Genomic DNA, 24,053 nt, shown 5'->3' on the forward strand with positions numbered 1-24,053 from the left:
GCTCGATTATTGGCTATGAGTACTACTGACTTGCTCTTGCATGCCAGCTCCTGCATTCCCACAATTCAGATTTGTGTTTCATCGTAAATATCTGTGTGTCATGGTCTTTTGGGGCAACTCGTAAAAGCTTGAAATGGCAAGTATAAACTCAGTGAATGCTAAGGTTCTATTATACTTTGTGTAGAATGGTAATTAAACAATGTAACCTTTTCTGAGAATCATTATTAAATCAGGGAATTTGTTAACATTAAAACATGTAATAGTAATGATTTTTGAAATTTTTATTTTTAGGTATTAGAATATTTAAATGATCTGAAACAGTATTGGAAAAGAGGGTATGGATATACTATTAATAGTCGATCCAGCTGCACCCTGTTTCAGGATATCTTCCAGCACTTGGACAAAGCAATTGAACAGAAACAAAGGTAAAACTTAAAAAAATTTTTCTGATGTGTATTCTCTTGAGTGCCCAATTAAGCTTCTGGAAAATGTTCTGTGATGGGTGAATTTTTAAAAATCGGTTTTGCTTGTGTTTTAAAAAAAATATTTTAGTATAATATTTAGGCTTACGAAAAAATTAGATGACATGATGTGAGTTATAAGACGTTTAAAGCCTTCGTTCAGCCCAAGAACTTGAGCATTACTAATGACTGGCATGTGCAGTGGTTCGCTTGTCCCGCTGCCTTCTGCCCTCTCTACTCCTTAACCCCTGTGACTGCTGCTCGCACGTTGGTGGATCTCATTGCTTTGCCTCTTTAAAAATAGTCTTTATTATAAATGTATGTGTGCAAACAATATGTTTAGTTTTGCTCAGAGTCATATGCTCATTGTCTTCTGGGACTTGCTTTTTTTTCCCTTCAGCATTTTACATTTATAATTTTCATCATGATGTTACATATACTATAAAATCAAAAAATAAACATTTTTACTATAGTGTAATATTCGGTAATGTATGATATTCGGTAAAGAAGTGCCACAGTTTATAGCATCTTTTCTTGTCAGTGGACATTTGGGTAGTTTCTGTTTTTGCTTCTATAAATAGTGTAATTGTACATGGCTTCTGGTAGGAATTGCAAAATGTTTTTATTTTGAATGAGAGTTTCTCATGGAAAAGCCTTTGTTAACATTCATACTTTTCGGGGCGCCTGGGTGGCTCAGTCTGTAAGCATCTGCCTTCGGCTCAGGTCATGATCCCAGGGTCCTGGGATCGAGTCCCGCATCGGGCTCCCCGCTCTGCGGGAAGCCAGCTTCTCCCTCTCCCCCTGCTTATGTTCCCTGTCTCGCTGTGTTTCTCTCTCTCAAATAAATAAATAAATAAAATATTTAAAAAAAAAATTCATACTTTTCAAGGTTTAAAAAAAAAACTTTTCATAATTTAAACCTGTGATAGAACCTAACCCCATTTTATTTGACAAATGGCTTCAATGAAAGCTTATACATTCATAATTAGAGGCAAAAATGCTATAAAAATGAAGACGGAAAGACTGAAGATTGTGTATTTGTGTTTGCAGTATTAAGTTTTATACGTACATGTAGAGAGAGAGAGTGTGTGTGTGTATGACTCTAGTTTATGGAATTTTCTTGGGTTTGATGGGAGTTAGGGAAAAAAACTAGATTGAATAGTTTCTGCTACTGGACACTTTTTGTGGGGCAGAATAGTCAAAGCAGGTTCCATCTTTGATAAAGGCATTAACTTCTTTCCTACTTAGTTTTATGAGTGGTTTATAACCTGTCAACTTCATAAGGTAACAGATTTTTGCTGTCTGTTCATTGTTCTCCTGTTGTTAAATGTGAGGAATGGCAAACTTAAAATTGTGTCAGAAAGACTCTTAAATAATTTTTGCAGGATTTGCTACTGCGGTTTGATACTAGATTTAACATTTAAGAAGTTACCATTGGTGTTTCAAAATGAGTATTTTTGTACACTGAAAACTATGAAACATTACGGAGAGAAATTAAAGATGACCCAAATAAATGGAGAGATACGCTATCTTTATGGCTTGGAAGACGGATTGGTCATCTGTAGACTGAATGCAATCCCGATCACGGACTCAGTAGGTCTCTGTAGAAATTGAGAGGCTTATTCTAACATTTACACAGAAATGCAAAGAACCTTGAAGAGCTAAAACAATTTTGAAAAAGAACAGCACCAAAAACATAATTATCTCACTTCAAAACTTACTATAAAACTGTAGCCATAGACAAATAGATCAATGGAATAGAATCAAGTCAGTAATAGCCTCATATATGATCAGTTTTCGACAAAGATGCCAAAGGAATGTATTGGAAAAAAGGATAGTCTCCAGAAGATGGTGCTGGAACAACTGGACAGCCATATGTTAAAAAGTGATACTTAGACCCTTAACGTCATAGTTTACACAAAAATGGGTGATATATTTAAGTGTAAAATTGGAAGTCTTTCAGAAGAAAATGTGGGATCAATGACCTAAATATAAAACTGTGAAACTCGTAGAAGAAAACATGAGAGTAAATCTTCACGATCTTGGATTAAGCCAAGATTTCATAATAAAACACTTCAAAAGCTCGATCCATCAAAAAATTGGTAAAATGGACTTCATCAAAATTAAAAATTTTTGTGCTTCTCAAAACACTCTTTGGAAAATGAGAAGATAAATTGTAGACGTAGAGAAAGTATTTGCAAAATATACATATATGATTCAGGATTTGAATCCAGAACGTATAGAGATGTTACATCTCAGTGAGGAGACAACCCAGTTTTTAAAAAGGGGCGTGAGATTTTAACAGTTAAGTGGATGGCAAATAAGCACATGAAAAGATGCTCATCATCATTAGATATTAAAACCACAGTGAAATACCACCAGTGTATCCCCTAAACTGGCTGTGAAATAATAGAAAAAGTATGTATTCGTCTCTGCCCCAGGTTCTTGCCATAGGGCTCCTGAAGCCATGTAGTTTCCTGGGTGATCAGAGTGTCTTTTCTTGTAATGAGGCAGCTTTGGGTGGGACCCTGGACAGCTCCAGGAGAGCTGTCCTGAAAGACCAAGCCATGAGTAGAGGCATGAAATTTTCACCCCGAGCCCCATTGTCTTGAGAAGGGAGGGGGGCTGGAAATGGAGCTAATGATCAATCATGCCTATGTGATAAAAGTCCAAAAACGTTTGAGATTTATGGAGCTTCTGGGTTGATAGATAAACAGGTAGCAGTGCTGAACAAGTGACTTGCCTGAAGAGGGCGTGGAAGCTCTGTGCCCCATCCAGCATATCTGGCCCTTCCCATCTCTCCCATGTGGACCTTCGTCTGTATCCTTCATCATATCCTTTTATAATTACCTGGCACATGTGTTTCCCTGAGTTTTGAGAGCTGCTCTAGCAAGGAGGGGGTTGTGGGAACCTTTGATTGGTAGCCAAGCTGAAGAGAAGTTGTGGGTAGCCTGCGACCTCCTACTTGCCATTGGTACCTGGAGGGGACAGAGAAGGCAGTCTCATGGGACTGAGCCTTTCGTGGACTCAGATGCTGTCTTTAGGGCCACGTCAGAATGGAGTTAAATTGCCGGATACCTAGCTGGAACACAGAGGACCCTTGGTGTGGGGAAAATGCCCCATGTGTTTGGTGGCCAGAAGTGTCAGAAGTGGTAGGAGTGTGGTGTGAGAGTAAAGCAGAAACAAAGGAGGAAAACACTGGGTGTTTTCTTTATTCACTGGCTAAAATACAAATTTAAAAAAAATTGTCCCAAATGTTGGCAAGATGTCTAGAAACTGGAAACTGTATACTTTGCTGGTGGGAATGTAAAATTAACAGCCACTTTGGAAAAGTTTGGCAACTTCTTAAAAAGTTAAACATATAGGGGCGCCTGGGTGGCTCAGCCGTTACGCGTCTGCCTTCTGCTCAGGTCATGATCCCAGGGTCCTGGGATCGAGCCCCGCATCAGGCTCCTTGCTCAGAGTCTGCTTCTCCCTCTCCCACTCCACCTGCTTGTGTTCCCTCTCTCACTGTGTCTTTCTCTGTCAAATAAATAAATAAAATCTTTAAAAAAAAAAGTTAAACATATATCTACCACATGATGTAGCAAATTTAGTCCTAAGTACCCTATAGAAATGAAGCTACATGTCTTTTATGTGACTGTTTACAGTTTTTAGATATGAATAATACTACAGTCAATAATTTAAATGCCCAGCAACTGATAGATAGAGAAACAAAGTCTGGTGTGTCCATGGGATGGAATACTACTTGGCAATAAAAAAGAATGACTGCTGACAGACGCAACAAATGAATGACTTCAAAAACATTATGCTCACAGAAAGAAACTGGTTGCATAAAACTCTACATTGAATGATTATTTTTATTTGAAATTTCTAGAAAAAGCCAAACTTTACAGATGAAAGTTTGTCAGTGGCTTCCTGGGTCTGGACATGGGAGTGGAGATTGACTGCAGATGGGGTACAGGGAAAGTCTTTAGGGCAACAGAAGTGCCCCAAACTGAATTGTGAAGTTTGCACACACATCTCCTTTATTCACTAAAATTCATCTAACTTGGGGTACTTGGGTGGCTCAGTTGGTTAAATGTCTGCCTTCTTCTCAGGTCATGATCTCCAGGTCCTGGGATCGAGCCCCGAGTCTGGCTCCCTGCTCAGCGGGGAGCATGCTTCTCCCTCTCCCTCTGCCTCCTCTCCCATGCTCATGCTTGCATGCTCGCTTGCTCTTTCTCTTTCAAATAAATAAATCTTTAAAAAAAATTCATCTAACTCAACAGTTAAAACCAGGTGGATTTTATAGTAGTTCCATTATACTTAAAAATTTTTAAACCATATGAGTATTTAGTAAAAGGGAAAAGGGAAAGAATGAAATAATCTTTTGGTAAAAGTGGGAATAATTTTTGAAGAATTTACTAATTCAGAAAAATGGAGTCTTAGAATTTTTTACAAGATGACTGCAGAATGCTTATGACATGTAATTACTAAAAATGTGTTTTAAAATTATTAGTTCACGTCACGGCCTTAATAAAATATACTGTAAAGTAATTGAATATTTTAAAAAATTAGGACTCTTGAAGTTCTGTACAGGTGATCTGGATTACTATAAACAGGACAACCTCATTTTTTTTAAGAATTTATTTTTTAGAGCACTTTTTGGTTCACAGCAAAATTGAGTGCAAGGTAAAGAGATTTCCCATATACTCCCTTCCCCCACAATGTGCACAGCCTTCCCCACTACTACCTCACACCAAGAGTCTTTTTAAAAAAACAGTTCCGAGAAATAATTCATCATATAGTTCACCCTTTTAAATTTTATGATTCTGTGGTTTTTAATATATTCAGAGTGGTGCAACCATCACCACTATTTGTTTATTTTTTTAAAGATTTTATTTATTTAGAGAGAGCACACGTAAGCAGGGGACGGGGGCACAGGGAGAAAGAGAGAATCTCAAGCAGACTCCCTGTTCAGCACAGAGCCTGAAGCAGGACTTAGTCCCACCACCCTGAGCCAAAATCTGCCAGGCGGACCCTTAACTGACTGAGCCACCCAGGCACCCTTCTCTGGGAGGTTTTATTTGTTTTGTTTTTATCTTAAAGTGAAATTCCAACTTTTAGCTTTTTTTTTTTTAAGATTTTATTTGAGAGAGAGAATGAGTGAGCATGAGCTGGGGGCAGGTACAGAAGGGGAAGGAGAAGCAGACTTCTTGTTGAACAGGGAGGACTTGATCCCGGGACCCTGAGATCATGACCTGAGCGGAAGGCAGACACTTAACTGACTGAGCCACCGAGGCGCCCCTTAGCTTATTTTCTTATAATTTGCTTATGTTACTCACAAATGAAATACAGAAGGAAAAATGCAACTAACTGATTGTGAGGTAGTAGCTGACTTTCTATACTTAGAAGCTGATGAAGCTGATTTTCGTGCATGGTTTGTGGAATCAGATGCAGTATTATAGAGGCTAGTGTGATGCTGTAGGCAGATACTTGGATTTAGTTTGAGTCCTGGTTCTGCTTTATTGATGCTGCAGATTCCTCCCTTCTGAAAGGGGGCTCTATCTCCTGACTGGGGTTGTTGTGATAATGAAATGAGATAATGTCTTTAGAGCACTTAGTATAATGGGATGTTTTCATTGGCAAGATGAGGAAAGTCTACTCCTTTTGCATGATTACTCCTTTATTTGTGAATTGAAAAGAAGATTCATTCAACAGTATTTTAAAACACCTGCTGATACATGTCAGGTAGTGTTGTAGGACCTGGAAATAGTGATGAGTATGACAGACTCATTGCACTCATGACTCTTACTATCTAGAGAAAATAGAAATGTATATAAAAGCCCTGGGTAATGGTGTAACTGTTCATGTGAGATTGTGAGACAGTATAAAAAAGGGAAGGAGATTTTGACCTTGTACGAAGGAAGTCATCTTCTTTTCGACCTGAGTAAGGAAAGTCAGCAGTAATTGTGAAGAAACTAGCAGGTGCTTTTCAGGAACCGGTTATCTCTGTACAAAAAGACTGAGTAGGGTTTTAAAAAATACTTACGTAGCTGAATCAAGATTAAATTGTCTTAAGTAGATGAAAGTGTATTTAGAGATTTCTGTCAGATTTCTATCCAAAACCAGATTGATACTGATTTTATAAGCAGTTAGGGTTAGGGTGAGCAGTTGGCTAAGAGTACTAAAGAAAACTGACATACACTCAGCAAAGAGAATAATAGGGTCAAAAAAATTAATAGACTTTGTTTTTCAGGGCAGTTTTAAGTTCACACCAAAATTTGGGGTGGAAATTTCAGAGTTCCCACATACCATCCCCTCCTCCACATACACAGCCTCCCTCAGCATTAATATCACACATGAGTGTGGTAGAATAAGATTATAATAGAGTCTTTTACCTGTGTACTTTTTCTAATCTATTCCATCAAAGCATTAACCTTTTTTTCTTCTGACTCTTAAAATTTTTCTTGTGTTTGGATTTAGAGTCTGTAAATGAGTATGTTTATATATGAGCAAAATTTTTTTTTTAAAGATTTTATTTATTTGTTCATGAGAGACAGAGAGAGAGAGGCAGAGGGAGAAGCAGGCTCCCCGCTGAGCAGGGAGCCCGATGCGGGACTCGATCCCAGGACACTGGGATCACGACCTGAGCCGAAGGCAGATGCTTAACCATCTGAGCCACCCAGGTGCCCTATATGAGCAGTATTTTATCTTTACTGTTGTCTGAGGGAAATATCTTTCACTTAATTCTACAGTCCCCAGACTACCCTTGCTTTCCCCGTTCCCTCCATCCCACACTGAGATGCTACTGTGTACAAACCTTTTTATATCAATGTTAAATCAGAAATAGTCTTAAGTGTTTGTTTCTTCAACATAATTTTATTTTATTTTTTTTTAAAGATTTTATTTATTTTTTGACAGAGAGCAAGAGAGGAAACACAAGCAGGGAGAGTGGGAGAGGGAGAAGCAGGCTTCCCGTTGAACCAGGAGCCCGATGTGGGGCTTGATCCCAGGACCCTGGGATCATGACCTGAGCCGAAGGGAGTCGCTTGACGACTGAGCCACCCAGGTGCCCCTCTTAACCATAATTTTAAGAGCATGGCTTTACTTTCACAGAAAAACCGAAGATTGCAAATAATGGTAAATGACAAGTGCCAGCATTTTGGCTAAGTATAACTGCCTTTTAAGTTCAGGGTCCTTGACTCTTATTAGGACCTTGAATTTTATTTTCCTTCTTGAACCATCACAACAGTGATGGGATTAAAGTTAAAACCAGTGCATCTACTATTTAAGCAAATTTAAGTGGCTTTTGCTGTTTAAGCAGCTGTGATTAGAAAAGCAGATTGGTGGGGGCGCCTGGGTGGCTCAGTCGGTTAAGCATGTGACTTGGGCTCAGGTCATGATCTCGGGGTCCTGGGATCGAGCCCCACATCGGGCTCCCTGTTCAGCGGGGAGTCTGCTTCTCCCTCTCTCTCTTCTCCTCGCCCTGCTCCTGCTTTCTCTCTCTCTCTAAGAAATAAATAAAATCTTAAAAAGAAGCAAATCCGATGTACAGAAGGGATGAGACCTATTGGATTTTATTCTACTCTTCTCTTCCCCTTTACCTCTGTTGATGTATTTTTATCTTTGTAGATTGGGGAATTCGATAAGGAATTCAGTAAGCAGGAAATGTCCCACTTCTTTAAAGTAAGGTTTAGGGGCGCCTGGGTGGCTCATTCGGTTAAGCATCTGCCTTTGGCTCAGGTCATGATTCCAGGGTCCTGGGATGGAGCCCCATTGGACTCCCTGCTCAGCGGGGAGTCTGCTTCTCCCTCTCCCTCTGCCTGCCACTCTCCCTGCTTGTTCTCTCTCTCTTTCTTTCTGTGTCAAATAAATAAAATCTTTTAAAAATAAGGTTTACATTCTGAACTGAAATTGCTAGCCTCACGAGAGCTTTCACTTCATCATGGGTACTCTCCGACACCAAAATTAACTGCTGTAAGTATTCGTTACTGTCATTAAAGTCTCATTAACTTTTGTTTACCTTTTAATTGACTCAAATCTTTGATATTTTCAGAGTTCACTGTTGAATAAAGGTATGGCTTTTTAATGTTGTGTAGTTCCATATTTTAACGTAAGATGGCAGCGTTGAAATACACGTGTAGTGGCAACAAGTGATTTTTTTTTTTTTAATAGCTCTTTTGGTCAATTATGTAGCCCATGGGAATGGGGGGATTTGTCTTTTCACGTACTTAGAAATGTGTGCAGATTCTAAGTCCTCAGTTGCTTGTCGTTTTGCTCCCTTTCTTTTTTTTAATTTTTTAATTTTTATTTTTTTTAAAGATTTTATTTATTTATTTGACAGAGACAGCGAGAGCAGGAACACAAGCAGGGGGAGTGGGAGAGGGAGAAGCAGGCTTCCCGCTGAGCAGGGAGCCCGATGCGGGGCTCAATCCCAGGACCCTGGGATCATGACCTGAGCCGAAGGCAGACGCTTAACGACTGAGCCACCCAGGCGCCCGTTTTGCTCCCTTTCTGAAGTCAGGGTTCCGTGGAGACTAAGTAGGCACAGCAGGAAACTCTGTTAGTGCTGCTTGTCGAAGGAAACTGGCTGACTGAAGGTTAAAAATAGAACTAGGCTGGCTGGGCTCTGAGTTCAGTTTCCAGTTTCCAGCTGGCTTCTGGGGAGACTGTGTGTGTGACTCGGTGGACTGCAGGCCTGTGATGTCTGGAACTCCATTTTAGTGTTCACTCCTCAGTGCCGAGAACAAGCCTGCAGTCCAGATGGGGGTCGGTATGCATTAAAGGAAGCTCTGACATCCTCCCTCTTTCTCCCGTAGGCCCTGTTTTTGTCAGTGCTGCCATCATCCTTCCAAGGTGTCCGAGCCACAAACTGCATTATGCTTGACTGCCTCCCTCACCTTCTACATCTACTCACCTGGTTGTGTTCTTGTTTTGTTTTGTTTTCTTCCAGTTTTATATCTTCTCCTCCCACATTTCTTTACCCTCACTGCTACAACATCAATTCAGGCTAATATCTTTCTCCTAGATTTTAGTCCATGCCCTCTAAGTGCTTCCCTGATTTTGGTGTTACTCAGACTCTACTCCAGTTTCTTATGCAGGCAGTAGAGGGTAAACATTGAAATTACTGTCTCAAGGAACCCATGTTCTGGTTTGGAGGATATTTATGTAATAGCACTAAAACACATTTTTTTTTAAGTGCTAAAGGAGAATTAATTTGATCTGTGGAATTTGGTAAAGGCTTTATGGGAGAAGGAGTCTTTGAGGTTGATCGCCAAAGACTTCTTTCCCCAACTTCAGCATATCCACTCTTAATACTTGGCTTAATTTCCTAAAGACAGTTTTATTGACATATCATTGATGTAAAGTAAATGGCACACATTGAAATTGTACAATTTGACGAGTTTTTGCGTGTGTATGTACGCATGAAGCCGTCACCACATCCAAGATAATGAAATATCCGTCACATGCAAAGACTTCTTTGTGGTTCTTCCCACCCTCCATATGCAGACCTGCTCTGCTTTCTCTCACTATGGGTGATTTTTTCTGGACTTTTATATAATGGAACCATATACTTGTGTACATTTTTTGGTTTGACTTCTTTCAGTCAACATAATGGTTAGGAGATTTATCCATGTTGTTGTGGGTATCAGTGGTTCACTCTTTGGTAAAGCTGAATAGTACTCCACCGTATGGGTACGCCTCGGTTTGTTAATCCGTTCTCCTTCCGATCCATATGTAGGCTGTTTCCAGTTTGAGGCAGCTGTGAATTTTGGTTGTCTTGGTATGGGCATTGCTTCTCTTGGGTAAGACCTAGAGATAGATTAGCTCAGTCATATGTAGGGGACTGTTTATGTTCTGAAGACACTGCCAGGCTCTTCCATCCGTGTTTGAGAGCTCAGCTGTTCTGTGTGCTGGCCGAAGCTTGATCCGGGAGGACTTTTTAATTTTAGCAATTCTAGTGGGTGTGTAGTAGCTCCTCATTGTAGTTTAGTTTGCATTTCCCTAAACACTGTTGATGTTGGTCATCTTTCCGCGTACTCATTTACCATCCCTGTGTTTGCTTTGGTGAAGGGTCTGTTCACATCTTTTGCCATTTTGTAATTAGGTTGTTTATCATCTATTATTGGAAGAGTTCTTTGTATATATCCTAGGTACAAGTCCTTTCTCAGATTTATGCCTTACAGATAGATTATCCTAGTCTGTAGTTTGCCTTTTTGTTTTTGTAATACTGTCTTTTTTTAGGCTGAATTTGCCCCACTATCGAAGCAGTTCCTCCTGAGCATCTGTTTGGTACCCTGTAGATTTTGAGGTTTTCCTAGTCTGGCTCATGGAAACAGACTCTTCCTGGCCCTGTGTTAGCTTTGGGAAGTGTTTTCACCTATTCTTTTCCAGTGTTTTCCCTGGATTTGGAGAGTTTTCTCGCAAGCATGTGCGGATCGGTACCAGCCGAAAGCTCGAGGGGAGTCCCTGCGCATCTCTCTTCTCTGGAACTCTGCCCTGTGAACTCCAGCCGGTGTGGCCTCCCTAAGTTCTCAGTCCTGTCTCACCTGCTCAGGAAGATCGCCGTGCTGCATCTGGGCTCCCCTTCCCTGTGCTGCTCTCTGGGAACTCGGCGGTGAGCTGCGAGAGGCCTTAGGGTTTTACCTTCCCTCACTTGGACTCTGCCTAGTGCTGAGTGTGTCAGAGCTACTACCTCATTTATTATTTCTGGCTTTATAGGAATTGAAGGCAGGAAGGTAAACCCAGTCCCTGTGGCTGGAAGAAGTTATTTCTATTGTCTTTTTGCTGGAGAGGAAACTATTCAAAAGTCATTTTAGTTCTACATTTGTGCTAAGCTGTCAAACTGGTGCTTCTTCAAATGCCTCATTGTAGCTGATGTTTCAATCAGATGTATAAGAAGACTTAAAAAATATGTATTTTTCCCTGGAATTTTCTTCCCAGAGCATCTCCTGTCTCTGGCACTTCATGTTTATTTGTGTGCTTACGTAAGTATGGGAATTGTCTGAGTTGTCTAAAGCTCAATTTGATATTCCTGGATCATGTTTAAAAACACTTTGCGTGATACTAGTTGAGTGTGAAACATGAATTAAGAGCTTAGAAAGATCTAAGCTGAGGACATTTAGAGGAGAAACGTACAATTATTAGTTGTTTTTCTGGTTGAGCTTTTTGAATGATTTTAAGTACCTTCTTGAGGTATTTTACCTAAATCAAACACATACATAGTCCTCGATCCTCATTTAACAACATAATTTTGGACTTCAAATTAAATTTCATTTTTTATTGAAGATTTAATAAAATCTCCTTACTGACTTATGTAAGTAAAAGGGGGCTGTTTGAAGACCTACATTCTTATCATGCTAGTAGCGTTCATAACGCACTTGTCTTTTTCTTATTTTTAAAATGAGAGGGCTTGGCCACATCTCAACCCTCAAACATTAGGATCCCGACTGTGTCTTTGTATATATACATTAGTACAGATTACTCATTTGTTTTCTTATATTTGTATTAATAGATTACATTTTCCAGGTTTTTTTTTTCTTTTTTAAAGCTAAAATGTGCCTATCTTTTACGGTGGTTTTGTCACGTTTTGGAAAATTTGACATTCCAAGTTTAATGCCTTTTTATCAGAAGAAGAGAGCGGAGTTAAAGGTGTCCTGTTTCCTGTCTTTGTATCCCTTGTTCTTTGGGAGACCGTTCTGCTAAGAGTTCTAAAGAAAGAATAGTCATTGCAAGTTGGGGATATAAGTTAATTTGAAAAAATGGGACTAATAGAAATCTGTGTTAGTTGATGGATCAGAATACAGAAAGCACAGAAACAGAAAGATGCAAGAAAAATAGGTAAGTTCAAAGCAAATTATAAAACATCTGAATTATTAATTTGAAATTAAGTATGCAAATATTAAATGTTAATCTGTTGAGACATTTTAAATACAGTACTCACTAGGGAAAAATCATTAGACTTCCCTGGGGTACCTGTGATTGATGCAGGAGATACAAGTGTGGGACAGAAGTTTAGTGGACTGTTCCTCAGGATGTCAGACTGAAACTGTACCAAGCAGAGGGATTCTGGGGATGTTAGAGAGTCTGAAATCCCACAGCTGGATTCATGTTTTTATGGGCTTGTGCATTTCTCTGGGAGGAAGTCCCATTCCTTTTGGCAAATTCTCAGTGGTTTTATGTCCCCAAAGTTTAAAGCTACAGGTACAGTAGGTATTGAACGTGCCTCACTACTGATTGCCTTGGCAGGTCCTCCTCCAAAAAACATTTACAGCTTTTCACCAAAAGATTGCATTCTTTTGTTAAAAACTTGGTCCTTTCTTTCATGGCATTTTGAACCTCCCTGCTTTGTTTACGGAATGGTTTTGACAGAGAAAGCTACACAGTATCATAGAGTCTACACAGTATCATTGAGTGACCGGAGCGATCTTTATGCTTTCAGCAATCTTCTGAAAAAAATTATGTGCAGTGGTCTTAGGAATTGAGTAAACTGAGAAGTGATTTTTTCCCCCACGTTCTTTCCCCCTTTACCCTCTCATACATGATATTCTGTCTTATTCCGGCCCTCCATGCCAACACACACACTCACTCCCTTACTCCCTCATTCAGACACACATGTTCCTACCCATTTTCTGTTGCCAGTATTTTGGGCTTAATCATAGAGCAGCTTTGCTTTGAAGAAGCTTGGGAATGAAACCCAGAAAAGTTCTTATGCACCCTTAGGACTTAGGTATATTCAAGGAGAAGCTAGGGATTTGATTCTTTCAAATAACCCGTGGGGCCTATACTAACGAGTAAATCAATTCCTAGCAGATGGCGTAGAACACTTGCAAGATTTATTATCTGTTATAAGACAGCAAAGAGCAGTGTGTTCTTGAAATGAAACCAACTTCAGAGAAATTACTGATTTACTATATAGAACCTGGCACATACCTTTAAATGGCTTCTGATGAAAGTTGGACCTTAAATAAATACTCTTATGTATTTGCTTTGATGTCTTTAGAGTTACAAAAACAAAAAACCCTTATTGTGTGTGTGTACACACCAGCTCCACAACTTTTAGCCTCCACTAATTGAGGATATCCAAGTCCCCACTTTCAGTGTGCAGATATAATTTAGGATAGAAATATAATATGTTGGGGCACCTGGGTGGCTCAGTGGGTTAAGCGTCTGCCTTTGGCTCAAGTTGTGATCTCAGGGTCCTGGGATCGAGCCCCACATCGGGCTCCGTGCTCAGCGGGGAGTCTGCTTCTCCCTCTCTTGCTGTCTCTCTCTGTCAAATAAATAAATAAAATCTTAAAAAAAAATACCATGTTTTTCCATTTAACATTAATGCTACTTTGTCAAAGAAAATTGAAATGTAAGTAAGTCTTAAAAGGGGGCAAACAGTGTAAGCTTGAGCAGCTGCTTAAGGGGGATTATATTGACTCTTTGGAGGGAGAGTATACTCTTTTTGGTCACATATTTTCCCATGGCAGTAGTTTGTTTCTTTGTTTTTTTAATTAGTGAACTTTAGAGCAGTGTTAGGTTCATAGCAAAACTCAGCAGAAAGTACAGAGTTCCCCTAAATTCCCTCTGCTGCCCCAGTACAACCTCCCTTCCGGTTGACACCCCACACCACAGTAGTACCTTCATTGTAACTGATGACCCTCCACTGGTGATAATCATCACCAGTCTTTGGTTTACATTGGGGCTCACTCTTGGTGTGACACATTCTCTGGGTTTAACAAATGTATACTATCTTCATAGTTTTGCCTTTTCCAGAATGCCATGTTGTTGGAATCATACAATATGTAGCCTTTTCAGATTAGCTGATTAGCGTCTTTTACTTAGTACTATGCATTTACGTTTCCTCCACATCTTTTGATGGCCTGATAGTGCATTTCTTTTTAGCACGGAGTAATATTTCATTGTCTGGATGTACCACAGTTTATTTACCCGTTTACCTACTAAAGGGCATCTTGGTTGCTTCCAGGTTTTGACAATTATGAATAAAGCTAGTATTAACATCCCTGTTCAAGTTTTTGTTTGGATGTAAGTTTTTAAATCATTTGCATAAATACCAAGGAGCACGGTTGCTGGATTGTATGGTAAGAATATGTTTAATTTTTTTTAAATTTTATTTTAATATGTTCATCACCATACATCACATCATTAGTTTTTTTTTTTAATATTTTTTTAAAGATTTTATTTATTTATTTGAGAGAGAGAATGAGAGAGAGAGAAAGGTCAGAGGGAGAAGCAATGTGGGACTCGATCCCGGGACTCCAGGATCATGACCTGAGCTGAAGGCAGTCGCTTAACCAACTGAGCCACCCAGGCGCCCACATCATTAGTTTTTGATGTACCGTTCCATGATTCATTGTTTGCGTATAACACCCAGTGCTCCACGCAGAACGTGCCCTCTTTAATACCCATCACCAGGCTAACCCATCCCCCCACCCCCCTCCCCTCTAGAACCCACAGTTTGTTTCTCAGAGTCCATAGTCTCTCATGGTTCATTTCCCCCTCCGATTCCCCCCCTTTCATTTTTCCCTTCCTGCTATCTTTTTTTTTTTGTTTTCCCACCAGCAATGAATGAGAGTTTCTGTTGTCAGCAGTTGGTATTGTCAGAGTTCTGGATTTTCACTCCTCTAACAGGTGTGTAGTGGTATCTTGTTTTAATTTGCAATACATAATGATTTATGATGGCTTTTCATATGCTTACTTGCCATCTGTGTATCTTTTTTCGTGAGGTGTCTGTTCAGGACTTTTACTCATTTTTTAATTTAGGGTTGGTTGGTTTCTTATTTTTGAGTCTTAACGAGTTTTTGTATATTTTAGATAACAGCCTTTCATTAGATATGTCTTTTCTAAATATTTTCTCACAGTCTGTGACTTGTCTTTTTATTCTCTTGACATTGTCTTTAGTAGAAGTTTTTAATTGTAAATGTCCTTTTTTTTTAAGATTTTATTTATTTGAGAGAGAGAGAGAGAAAGCTAGAGAGCACAAGTGGGGGAGAAGGAGAAGCAGGCTCCCCTCAGATGTGGGGCTTGATCCCAGGACCCTGGGATCATGACCTGAGCCGAAGGCAGAGGCCCAACTGACTGAGCCACCCAGGTGCCCCAGAAGTTTTTAATTTTAACGAACTCCAGCTTATTAATTATATCTTTCATTGGTCATGCCCTTGGTGTTGCATCTAAAAAGTCCTTACCATACCAGGGGTCATCTAGGTTTTATCCTATGTTATCTTTTAGAACTTTTACATTTAGGTCTGTGATCCTTTTGAGTTAATTTTTGTGAAGGCTATAAGGTCTGTGTCTAGGTGCATTTTGTTTTTCATGTGGGCGTCCAGTGCTCCAGCTCCATTTGTTGAAAAGTTGTCTTTGCTCTGTTGTATTGCTTTTGCTTTGTCAAAGATCAGTTGACTATCTATATGGGGTTCTATTTCTGGGCTCTCTGTTCTGTTTTGTTAGTCTGTTTGTCTATACTTTCGCTGGACCACACTATCTTGATTACTGTAACTTTACAGTAAGTCTTGAAAGTTGTAGTGTCAGTCCTACAACTTTGTTCTTCTACTTCAGTATTGTGTTGGCTTATCTGGGTGTCTTGCTTCACCATATAAACTTCAGAATCAGTTTGTTGATATCTACAGAATCACTTGTTGGGATTTTTATTTGGATTATATTGACTCCATAGATGAATTTGGGAAGAACTGACATTTTGACAGTATTGAGTCCTATCCATGAACATGGAATAGCTCTCCATTAATTCAGTTCTTTGATTTCTTTCTTAAGAGTTATGTAGTTTTCTCATATAGATCTTGTACATATTTTATACCTAAGTATTTCATTTTGGGGGTACTAATATAAAAGATAATATGTTTTTAATTTCAAATTTCCACTTGTTTATTATTGGTGTATAGAAAAGCAATTGACTTTTATACATTAATCTTGTATTCTGCAAACTTGCTGTATATACTTACTAGTTCCAGGAGTTTTTTGGTTGATTATTTGGATTTTCTACATAGACAATCATGTCATCTGCAAAGCCAAAGTTTTATTTCCTCCTTCCCAATAGATATACCTTTTGTTTGGGCAGGGGAGGGGAGGTCTCATTGTGTTAGCTAGGACTTCCAGTATGATGTTGAAAACCAATGGTTAGAGGAGACATCCTTGACTTGTACCTGATCTTAGCAGGAAGGCTTTACATTTTCCTCCAGTGGAGGAAGTTCGTCTATTCCTAGTTGGCTGTGAATTTTTATCATGAATGCATGTTGAATTTTGCCAAATGCTTTTTCTGAATCTATTGATAATGTGATTTTTCTTTATTAGCCTCTTGATGTGATTGTTTACATTATTTGGCCTTTGAATGTTGAGCCAGCCTTGACACCTGAGATAAATCCTACTTGGTTTTGGTGTATAATTCTTTATATACATTATTGGATTCAATTTATTAACATTTTGCTTAGGATTTTTGTGTTCATTTATCTTAGTGTATATTGGGTGTGTAAGTATAGTTTTTTTAGTAGTATCTTTGCCTGGCTTTGGTATTAGGGTAATACTGGTCTCATAAAATTAGTTAGGATTATTCCCTTTGTTTCTGTTTTCTGGAAGAGTTTGTAGAAAATTGGTAGGGATTTCTTCCTTAAAGGTTTGATAGAGTTCACTGGTGAGTCCATCGGGGCCAGTACTCTTTTGGAAGGTTATGAATTACTGATCAATTTCTTAATAGATAGAGGCTTACTTAGATCATCTATTCTTGTGTTAGTTTTGGCAGATTGTGTCTTTCAAGGAATTGGTGCATTGCATCTAGGTTATCAAATTTGTGGGCATAGAGTTGTTTATAATATTCCTTTATTCTTTTAATGTTCATAGGATCTGTGGTGATCTCTTTTCTTTTCTGATATGAGTAATTTGTGCCTTCCCTCCTTTTTTTCAACCTGGCTAGAGGCTTATGGATTTTATTGATCTTTTCAAAGAACTAGTTTTTTGATACTGATTTTTCTCTTGCTTTTTTGTTTTAAATTTCATGGATTTCTGCTTTTATTTTTAATTTTATTTTCTTCTGCTTTGGATTTGATTTGCTTTTCTCTTTCTCCATTGCCTTTTTGTGGCAATGAAAAAAAATGGAAGCTTAGATAGTTGATTTTAGATCTTCTTTTCTAATATATATATTAGATGCTATAAAATTCCCTATGAGCACTGCTTTCACTGCATCCCATAAATTTTTGATAAGTTGTGTTTTCATTTTCATTTAGCTCAAAATATTTTTAAATTTCTTTTGAGATTTCTTCTTTGACCTATGTGTTATTTAGAAGTGTGTTGTGTAATCTCCAAGTATTTGAGGATCTTCCAGTTATCTTTCTGTTAGTGATTTCTAGTTTCATTAACTGAGCAGATGTCACATGATTTCTATTCTTTTAAATTTAAGATGAGATTTATGTCACAGAATGTAGTATCTTGGTGAATGTTCCATATGAGCTTGAGAAGAACATGTAATCTGCTATTGTTGGATGAAGTAGTCTGTAGATGTCAGTTGTATCCAGTTGATTGATGATCTTGTTGAGTTTAACTGTTACCGATTTCTGGCCTGCTGGATCTGACCATTTCAGAAAGAATTATTAAAGTCTCCAGCTGCAATAGAGAGTTTATCTGTTTATTCTTGGAATTCTATCAGTTTTTGCCTCATGCATTTTGTGCTCTGTGAGGCATATATGTACACGTTAACGAGTATTATTTATTCTTGGTGTATTGACCCCTTTATCAATATGTAATGCCCCTCTTTATCCCTAATAACTTTCCTTGCTCTGCAGTTGGCTCTGTCTGAAATTTATACAGCTACTCCTGCTTTCTTTTGCTTAGTGTTGATTAGCATGTTCTCTTTCTCCATTACTTTACTTTACTTTTAATCGATATGTGTCTTTACGTTGAAAGTGGGTTTCTTATAGGCAACGTATAATAGGGGCCTTGTTTTTGATCCACTCTGACAATCTCTGTCTTTTAATTTTGCTATATTTTGTCTATTGACTTTGACAGTGATTATGGATATAGTTGTGTTAATATCTACCATGTTTGTTACTATTATCTATTTGTTGCCCTTGTTCTTTCTTCCTGTTTTTGTCTTCCACACTTGATAAACAGTTGCCTTTGTGGTTTCAGTTGAGCATTTTATATCATTCAATTTCCTCTCATTTCTTAGCATATCAGCTGTATTTCTTTTCTTTTTTTTTTTTTTTGTGGTTTCCCTAGAATTTGCAATATGCCTTTACAACTAAGCTAAGTCTATTTTCAAATAACACTGTACCACTTCATGGGTAGTGCATGTACCTTATAATAACAAAATATTTCTCTTCCTTCCTGTCCCTGTATCATTGCTGTCATTCATTTTACTTACACAGAAACATACATAGTGTGTGTGTGCATGCACATGTCCATGCATACATAATCAAGTGCCTTACTGCTATTATTTTGAACAAAATGTTATCTGTTAGGTCAGTTAAGAGTAAAACATGTAAACGTTTTTGTTTTACCTGCACTTACTCATCTCTAGTGTTCTTTCTTTATGTAGCTTTGAGTTTCTGACCTATAACATTTCTTGTGAGGCATGTCCACTGGCAACAAATTCCCTCAATTTCTGTTTGTCACTTCTGAAGGATAATTTTGCAGGGCATAAAATTCTAGGTTGGTGGGCTTTTTCTCTCAACACATAAATATTTTACTTCACCGCCTTGCTTGCATGGCTTCTTTCAAGATTTTTTTCTTTGTCTTTGATTTTATGAATTTTGAATATGGTATGCCTAAATATGGGGGGGTTGTTTGTTTTGTTTTGTTTTGGAATTTATTTGCTTGGTGTTTGAGATTCCTGGATCTGTGTTTTAGGATCCAACATTAATTTGGGGACGTTCTCATTCATTATTGCTTTAAAGATTGCTTCGTTTTCCGTCTCTCCCTTCTTCTGGTATTTCCATTACACATGCTAATCAAACCTTTTTTAATTGTCCCACAGTTCTTAGATATTCTGTCCCACAGTTCTTGGATATTGTCTTCTATTTTTTTCAGTCTTTATTCTCTGTGCTTTTCAGTTTAGGAAGTTTCTGTTGTTACATGCTCAAGCTCAGAGATTCTTGAGCTGTGTCCAGGTTACAAACACATCCTCACTTCTGTACCATGTTTTTAATATCTAGTGCTTTTATTATTCTTTCTTAGAATTTCCACCCCTCTGTTTAACTTAGCCATCTATTTTTGCACGTTATTGAGCTTTTCTTTTAAAGCTCTTACATATTAATCATATAGTTTTACAAAATTCCTGGCCTGATAATTCTACCATATCTGCCATATCTGATTCTGGCTCTGATTCTTTTTCAGTCTCCTTAAGCAGTGATTTTTTTTGCCTTTTAGTATGCCCTGTCAATTTTTGTTTAAAGTGGACATGATGTACTGCATAAAAAGAACTGTGGTAAACAGCTGTTAGTAATGTAGTGGTGGGGTGTGTTTGGGGAGGGCACATTCGGAGTTTTGTGATAGGGCTCAGCCTTGCTGAGCCTGTGCCCCAGGCTGTGAATGGTATCTTTGTTTCCCAGTAGTCTTTCCCCCTCCTCCGGTGGCAAAGGATGGTGGCAAAGGATGGTCGGAGGTGGCTAGACCTGGGTACTTCCCTTCCTTGAGGCAGGTTAGGCTCTGCAAAAACAGTTTCTCCTTGAAGGCAGGCCTTGTTAAGAGAAACAGAAAGTTCTGGCATCTTTCAGATGGTTCCTGGAGGTAAACTCACTGAGTGTGGGTGCTCCCTGTGGTCCCTCGGAGTTTTTAACTCCGACCTGTCCACACTGAGCCTGTAGCAATTTGTCAGTTACAGTTTAGGTTTTCCTGCCCCACCCTGGTTTCCCTGGAAGTTTCTGTTCTTGTACATGGTAATGCTCTGCGCCCACCTGTCTGTCTCTCCTCTCCGGGGAGCAACACTTTGCCTTGTGAGCTTTTCTGATGGATCTAAGACCTGTTGATTTTTCAGTTTGTTCAGTTCTTTGTTACTTTGAAGTGGCAGTTTCTAAGCTCCTTACTGACTCGAAATGGTGAAGTTCTAGTTGGTTTTTATACACACACACACACACACACACACACATATCCAGATATTGATATTTTGGTAGAGTTTCAAATAGTAAAGTAAAAATCACTTTACATATTGCTTAGTCATTGTTTATGAGAAAAGCATTCTGACATTCGTAGCTCTTAGTGGATCCCTGACTTGAACTATAGAGTATAAAAAGGCTGAAAAATTATTGGCTAAGTGCTTTTGAATTTTATACTTCGTAATTATGAGTTAGATTTTTTACTGCTACTTTCTTGGGGGGCCTTGAAGAAGACTGCTTTATTATATTTAGTTTTAACACCAGAACCATTAAGGATTACTAAATTGAGTTTGGCTAGGAAAAGTAAAGTAGTGAAGAAAAACAGTTATGATTTATATTGTGAACTATAATTTAATTAGTGCAAAAAATAGTCAGCATTCTTTTAGATCTCTTAACTTACTTAAGAGTGTGCTAAATTCTTTTTACCCTTAACCCAACCTAGACGTCTAGTGAGCACTGAATTTTCTTTTTGAAATGCAAAAATCAAGAAGAAAGATTTTTTTAAATTGTATGGAACATGAAAGTGCTGAGAGTTTTTTGGCAACTTTAGGGTTTCAACTTTATGTTCATGTTGGTAGCATATTTTATAAAATATAAAGTATTCTTTTCTATTTTATAAGCTTTTTCTTTACGAGATAAAATTTCTCTAAGCCAGATTTTTAATAATCTGCTTTCTGGACATTTCCGGAAAGCCATAAACCAAACCAATCAAGTGTCTTCTTACTGTATGTCCAATAAAGATTTGTGCACACACATTTATGATTGATTTACATATAGTCCACGAAGTGATCCTTTTTTTCAAGTGTGGATGAAGCAAATTAGTGAATCGGTGTTTTTGTAGTGACTTTAATTGGTAGTTCAGAGATAGCTTAGGTAAGTAAGTTTAACCTCAGGGTTTTCATCTGTGAACAGGGGATGGTAACACCCAAGTCCTAGGATAAAGCGGCCGTAACACTTCCCTGGGGCCACAGTGGGCTGCATTTCTGCTGTAAGACTTCCTGGGAATGCATTTGTCACCCTGCTCAGACCCCTCTTCCTCTGCAGAGCATGGCCAGTTCCTCCCAGGACAGGAGGGCTTGCTCTCCTGCCCGCCCTCCCTGGGTTCCCCTAACATTTACACAAGTGCTAATTTGTAAGACCCAGGAATAGCTTTTATTTGTTTTTTGTTTGTTTGTTTGTTTCTTTCACCTTACCACCCTTCCAAAAACAAAACAAAACAAACCAGCATGGTACCTGGCACTTGGCAGGGAATGATTCAACCTTTGGCATCTAAACAAGATCACCAAACGGATCTTTGCTCCTCTTTGTTCTGTTTTGGAGAGTTGGGTGCATCTGTTTTGTGCGAGGCCTTGCTGTGTGAACACGGGCAGCACCAGGCAGCTGCTTCCTCTGAAGTTGTAAGAGCGCCTGCTGTGTGTGCAAGGCACAGAGGGGAAGCATAGACAGAAATGATCACCAGTGAGACTGTGCTCGTTTCTCCTTTGTACTGGGTATTAGCTCATAAATCTAAAATATTTTCATCTGATTACTGCAGAAAATCCAAACTACAAATACTTGTAAGTTCATTATTTTCTATAGGCACTTTTGGATTTCTAAGCAAATTAGTGTTTTTAGTTTTTAAAACTGTTTTGGGGAAGGTAACATTCGTTTTCACTCCATAATCTGTAGTTATCCTTGTCTTAAGTTATTATTATTATATTGGGGAATTTAACCAGACCTTTAAAAATATAATTTTTTGTGTTGCCAGCTTCTGTAATAAAGATTGATCTGGGGGCGCCTGGGTGGCTCAGTTGGTTAAGCGACTGCCTTCGGCTCAGGTCATGATCCTGGAGTCCCGGGATTGAGTCCCGCATCGGGCTCCCTGCTCAGCGGGGAGTCTGCTTCTCCCTCTGACCCTCTTCCCTCTCGTGCTATCTCTCATTCTCTCTCTCTCAAATAAATAAATAAAATCTTTAAATAAAAAAAAAATAAAGATTGATCTGTGTAGGAAGATAGTAGTCCTAGCATTTATTTAGAGATTAGACTTTTTCTTACTATTTGCCTAGAATTCTAAAATTAAAAATTTATTGAAGTGTAATTAACATGCAGTGTTATTACTTTCAGGTGTACAACATATTAATTCAACAATTCTATACATTACTCAGTGCTCATCATGATAAGTGTAATCACCATCTGTCACCAAACATTATTACTATCTTACTGACTATATTCCTAATGCGGTATTTTTTATCTCCATGGCTTATTTATTTTGTAACTGGAAGTTTGTACCTTTTGGTCCACTTTATCTGTCACATCTGTAATCCCCAGCCACCTCCCCTCTGGCAACTAACTACCAGTTTGTCTCTGTATTCAGGAGTCTGTGTTTTTATCTTTTTTTTTTCTGTTTGTTCATTTATTTCTTAAATTTCACGTATGAGTGAAATCATACAGTATCTGTCTTTGTCTGACTTATTTCACTTAGCATAATATACTCTAGGTCCATCCCTGTTGCCACAGATGGCCAGATCTCGTCCTTTTTTATGGCTTAATAATATTGCATTGTATGTATACATCACGTGTACATAACACATCTTTATCCATTCATCTATCGATGGACACTTGGGCTGCTTCCATATCTTGTCTCTTGTAAATAATCCTGTGATAAACGTAAAATAAATTTTTTTTAAATTTAGATACATCAAATGGCAGAAGACATTTATTTTTGCTGATATAGCTCTCTATGTGAATTAATATATAAACTTACTTGATTTCCCATAAAACTATTATTAAGCATTTTTAAAGCATAGTTTTCCTCAACTTTCTTCTCAAAAATAGCTGATTTTAACAATAAAGCAAGTCAAAAGGGAAAATAAAATTTATTGCTTTTTCTATATAAACCTAAAGAACCTTCAGGTTTAAAACTTAAATTTGGGTCACAACCTAATTTAATTTTCTTCAGTAGCTCAGATGTAATTACTAGAGCTTCTCTCATGATTTGTACATAGCCTTGTTGGTTTCTTGCCTTTCCCCCAGTGCACATTTTTTTTATATGTGTGTTTGTTGTTTTGTATCTTTTTTTGTCTTTTCTCTCTATTTGATTGACTGTTGAGTCTAAGTATGTCTGGCTGTCTACACCACTGTCTATCCTGCGCTGTCGACACGGTACCACCAGCCCCACGTGGTTTATTCAGCACTTGGAAAGGGGGCTGGTCTGAATGGAGATGTGCTGTAAGTGTGAAGTACACACTACCTTTTGAAGACTCGATAGAAAAAAAGAATGTAAAGTAGTTCATTAATCATTTTGATGTAACTTGCTGAAACTAGACTATTTCGTATTGTATATTGTCTTACACCCTGTTCCCAGTTTGTTGGAGTTCCTCTGTCAGTTGGGTCTTTCTGTGAGACCACGGGGGGGTTGCTGCTGCCCTTCCTGACTTCTTGCCCACCCTGATGGATCTCGTAGACAGCAGTAATGGAGCATTAGGCCGAGGGTTGTGCCTGGCTTTGGGCTTGCTTCTTCCGG

General features: G+C 38.5%; 1 protein-coding gene across 3 annotated transcripts in view; it reads left to right on the forward strand.

The window, feature by feature from the left end:
• The window catches only part of MINPP1 (multiple inositol-polyphosphate phosphatase 1), a 46,891-nt gene that overhangs the window by 18,431 nt on the left and 4,407 nt on the right, over positions 1-24,053 (forward strand). The window contains exons 4-5 of one of the 3 annotated variants that reach the window (XM_073878953.1): positions 292-425; positions 7,368-7,459. The exons of 1 other annotated variant lie outside the window; for it this stretch is intronic. In XM_073878953.1, the coding sequence (XP_073735054.1) occupies positions 292-425; positions 7,368-7,428 (195 nt within the window). In that variant the 3' untranslated portion in view covers positions 7,429-7,459. Of the gene's footprint in view, positions 1-291; positions 426-7,367; positions 7,460-24,053 lie in introns of those variants that run through there. One more of the 3 variants, XM_025850921.2, reaches the window with a different exon arrangement.

Source organism: Callorhinus ursinus, unplaced genomic scaffold (genome assembly GCF_003265705.2).
Source record: "Callorhinus ursinus isolate GAN/ISIS: 27379988/994484 unplaced genomic scaffold, GSC_fseal_2.0 scaffold32, whole genome shotgun sequence".
Classification (NCBI taxonomy): Eukaryota; Metazoa; Chordata; class Mammalia; order Carnivora; family Otariidae; genus Callorhinus; species Callorhinus ursinus.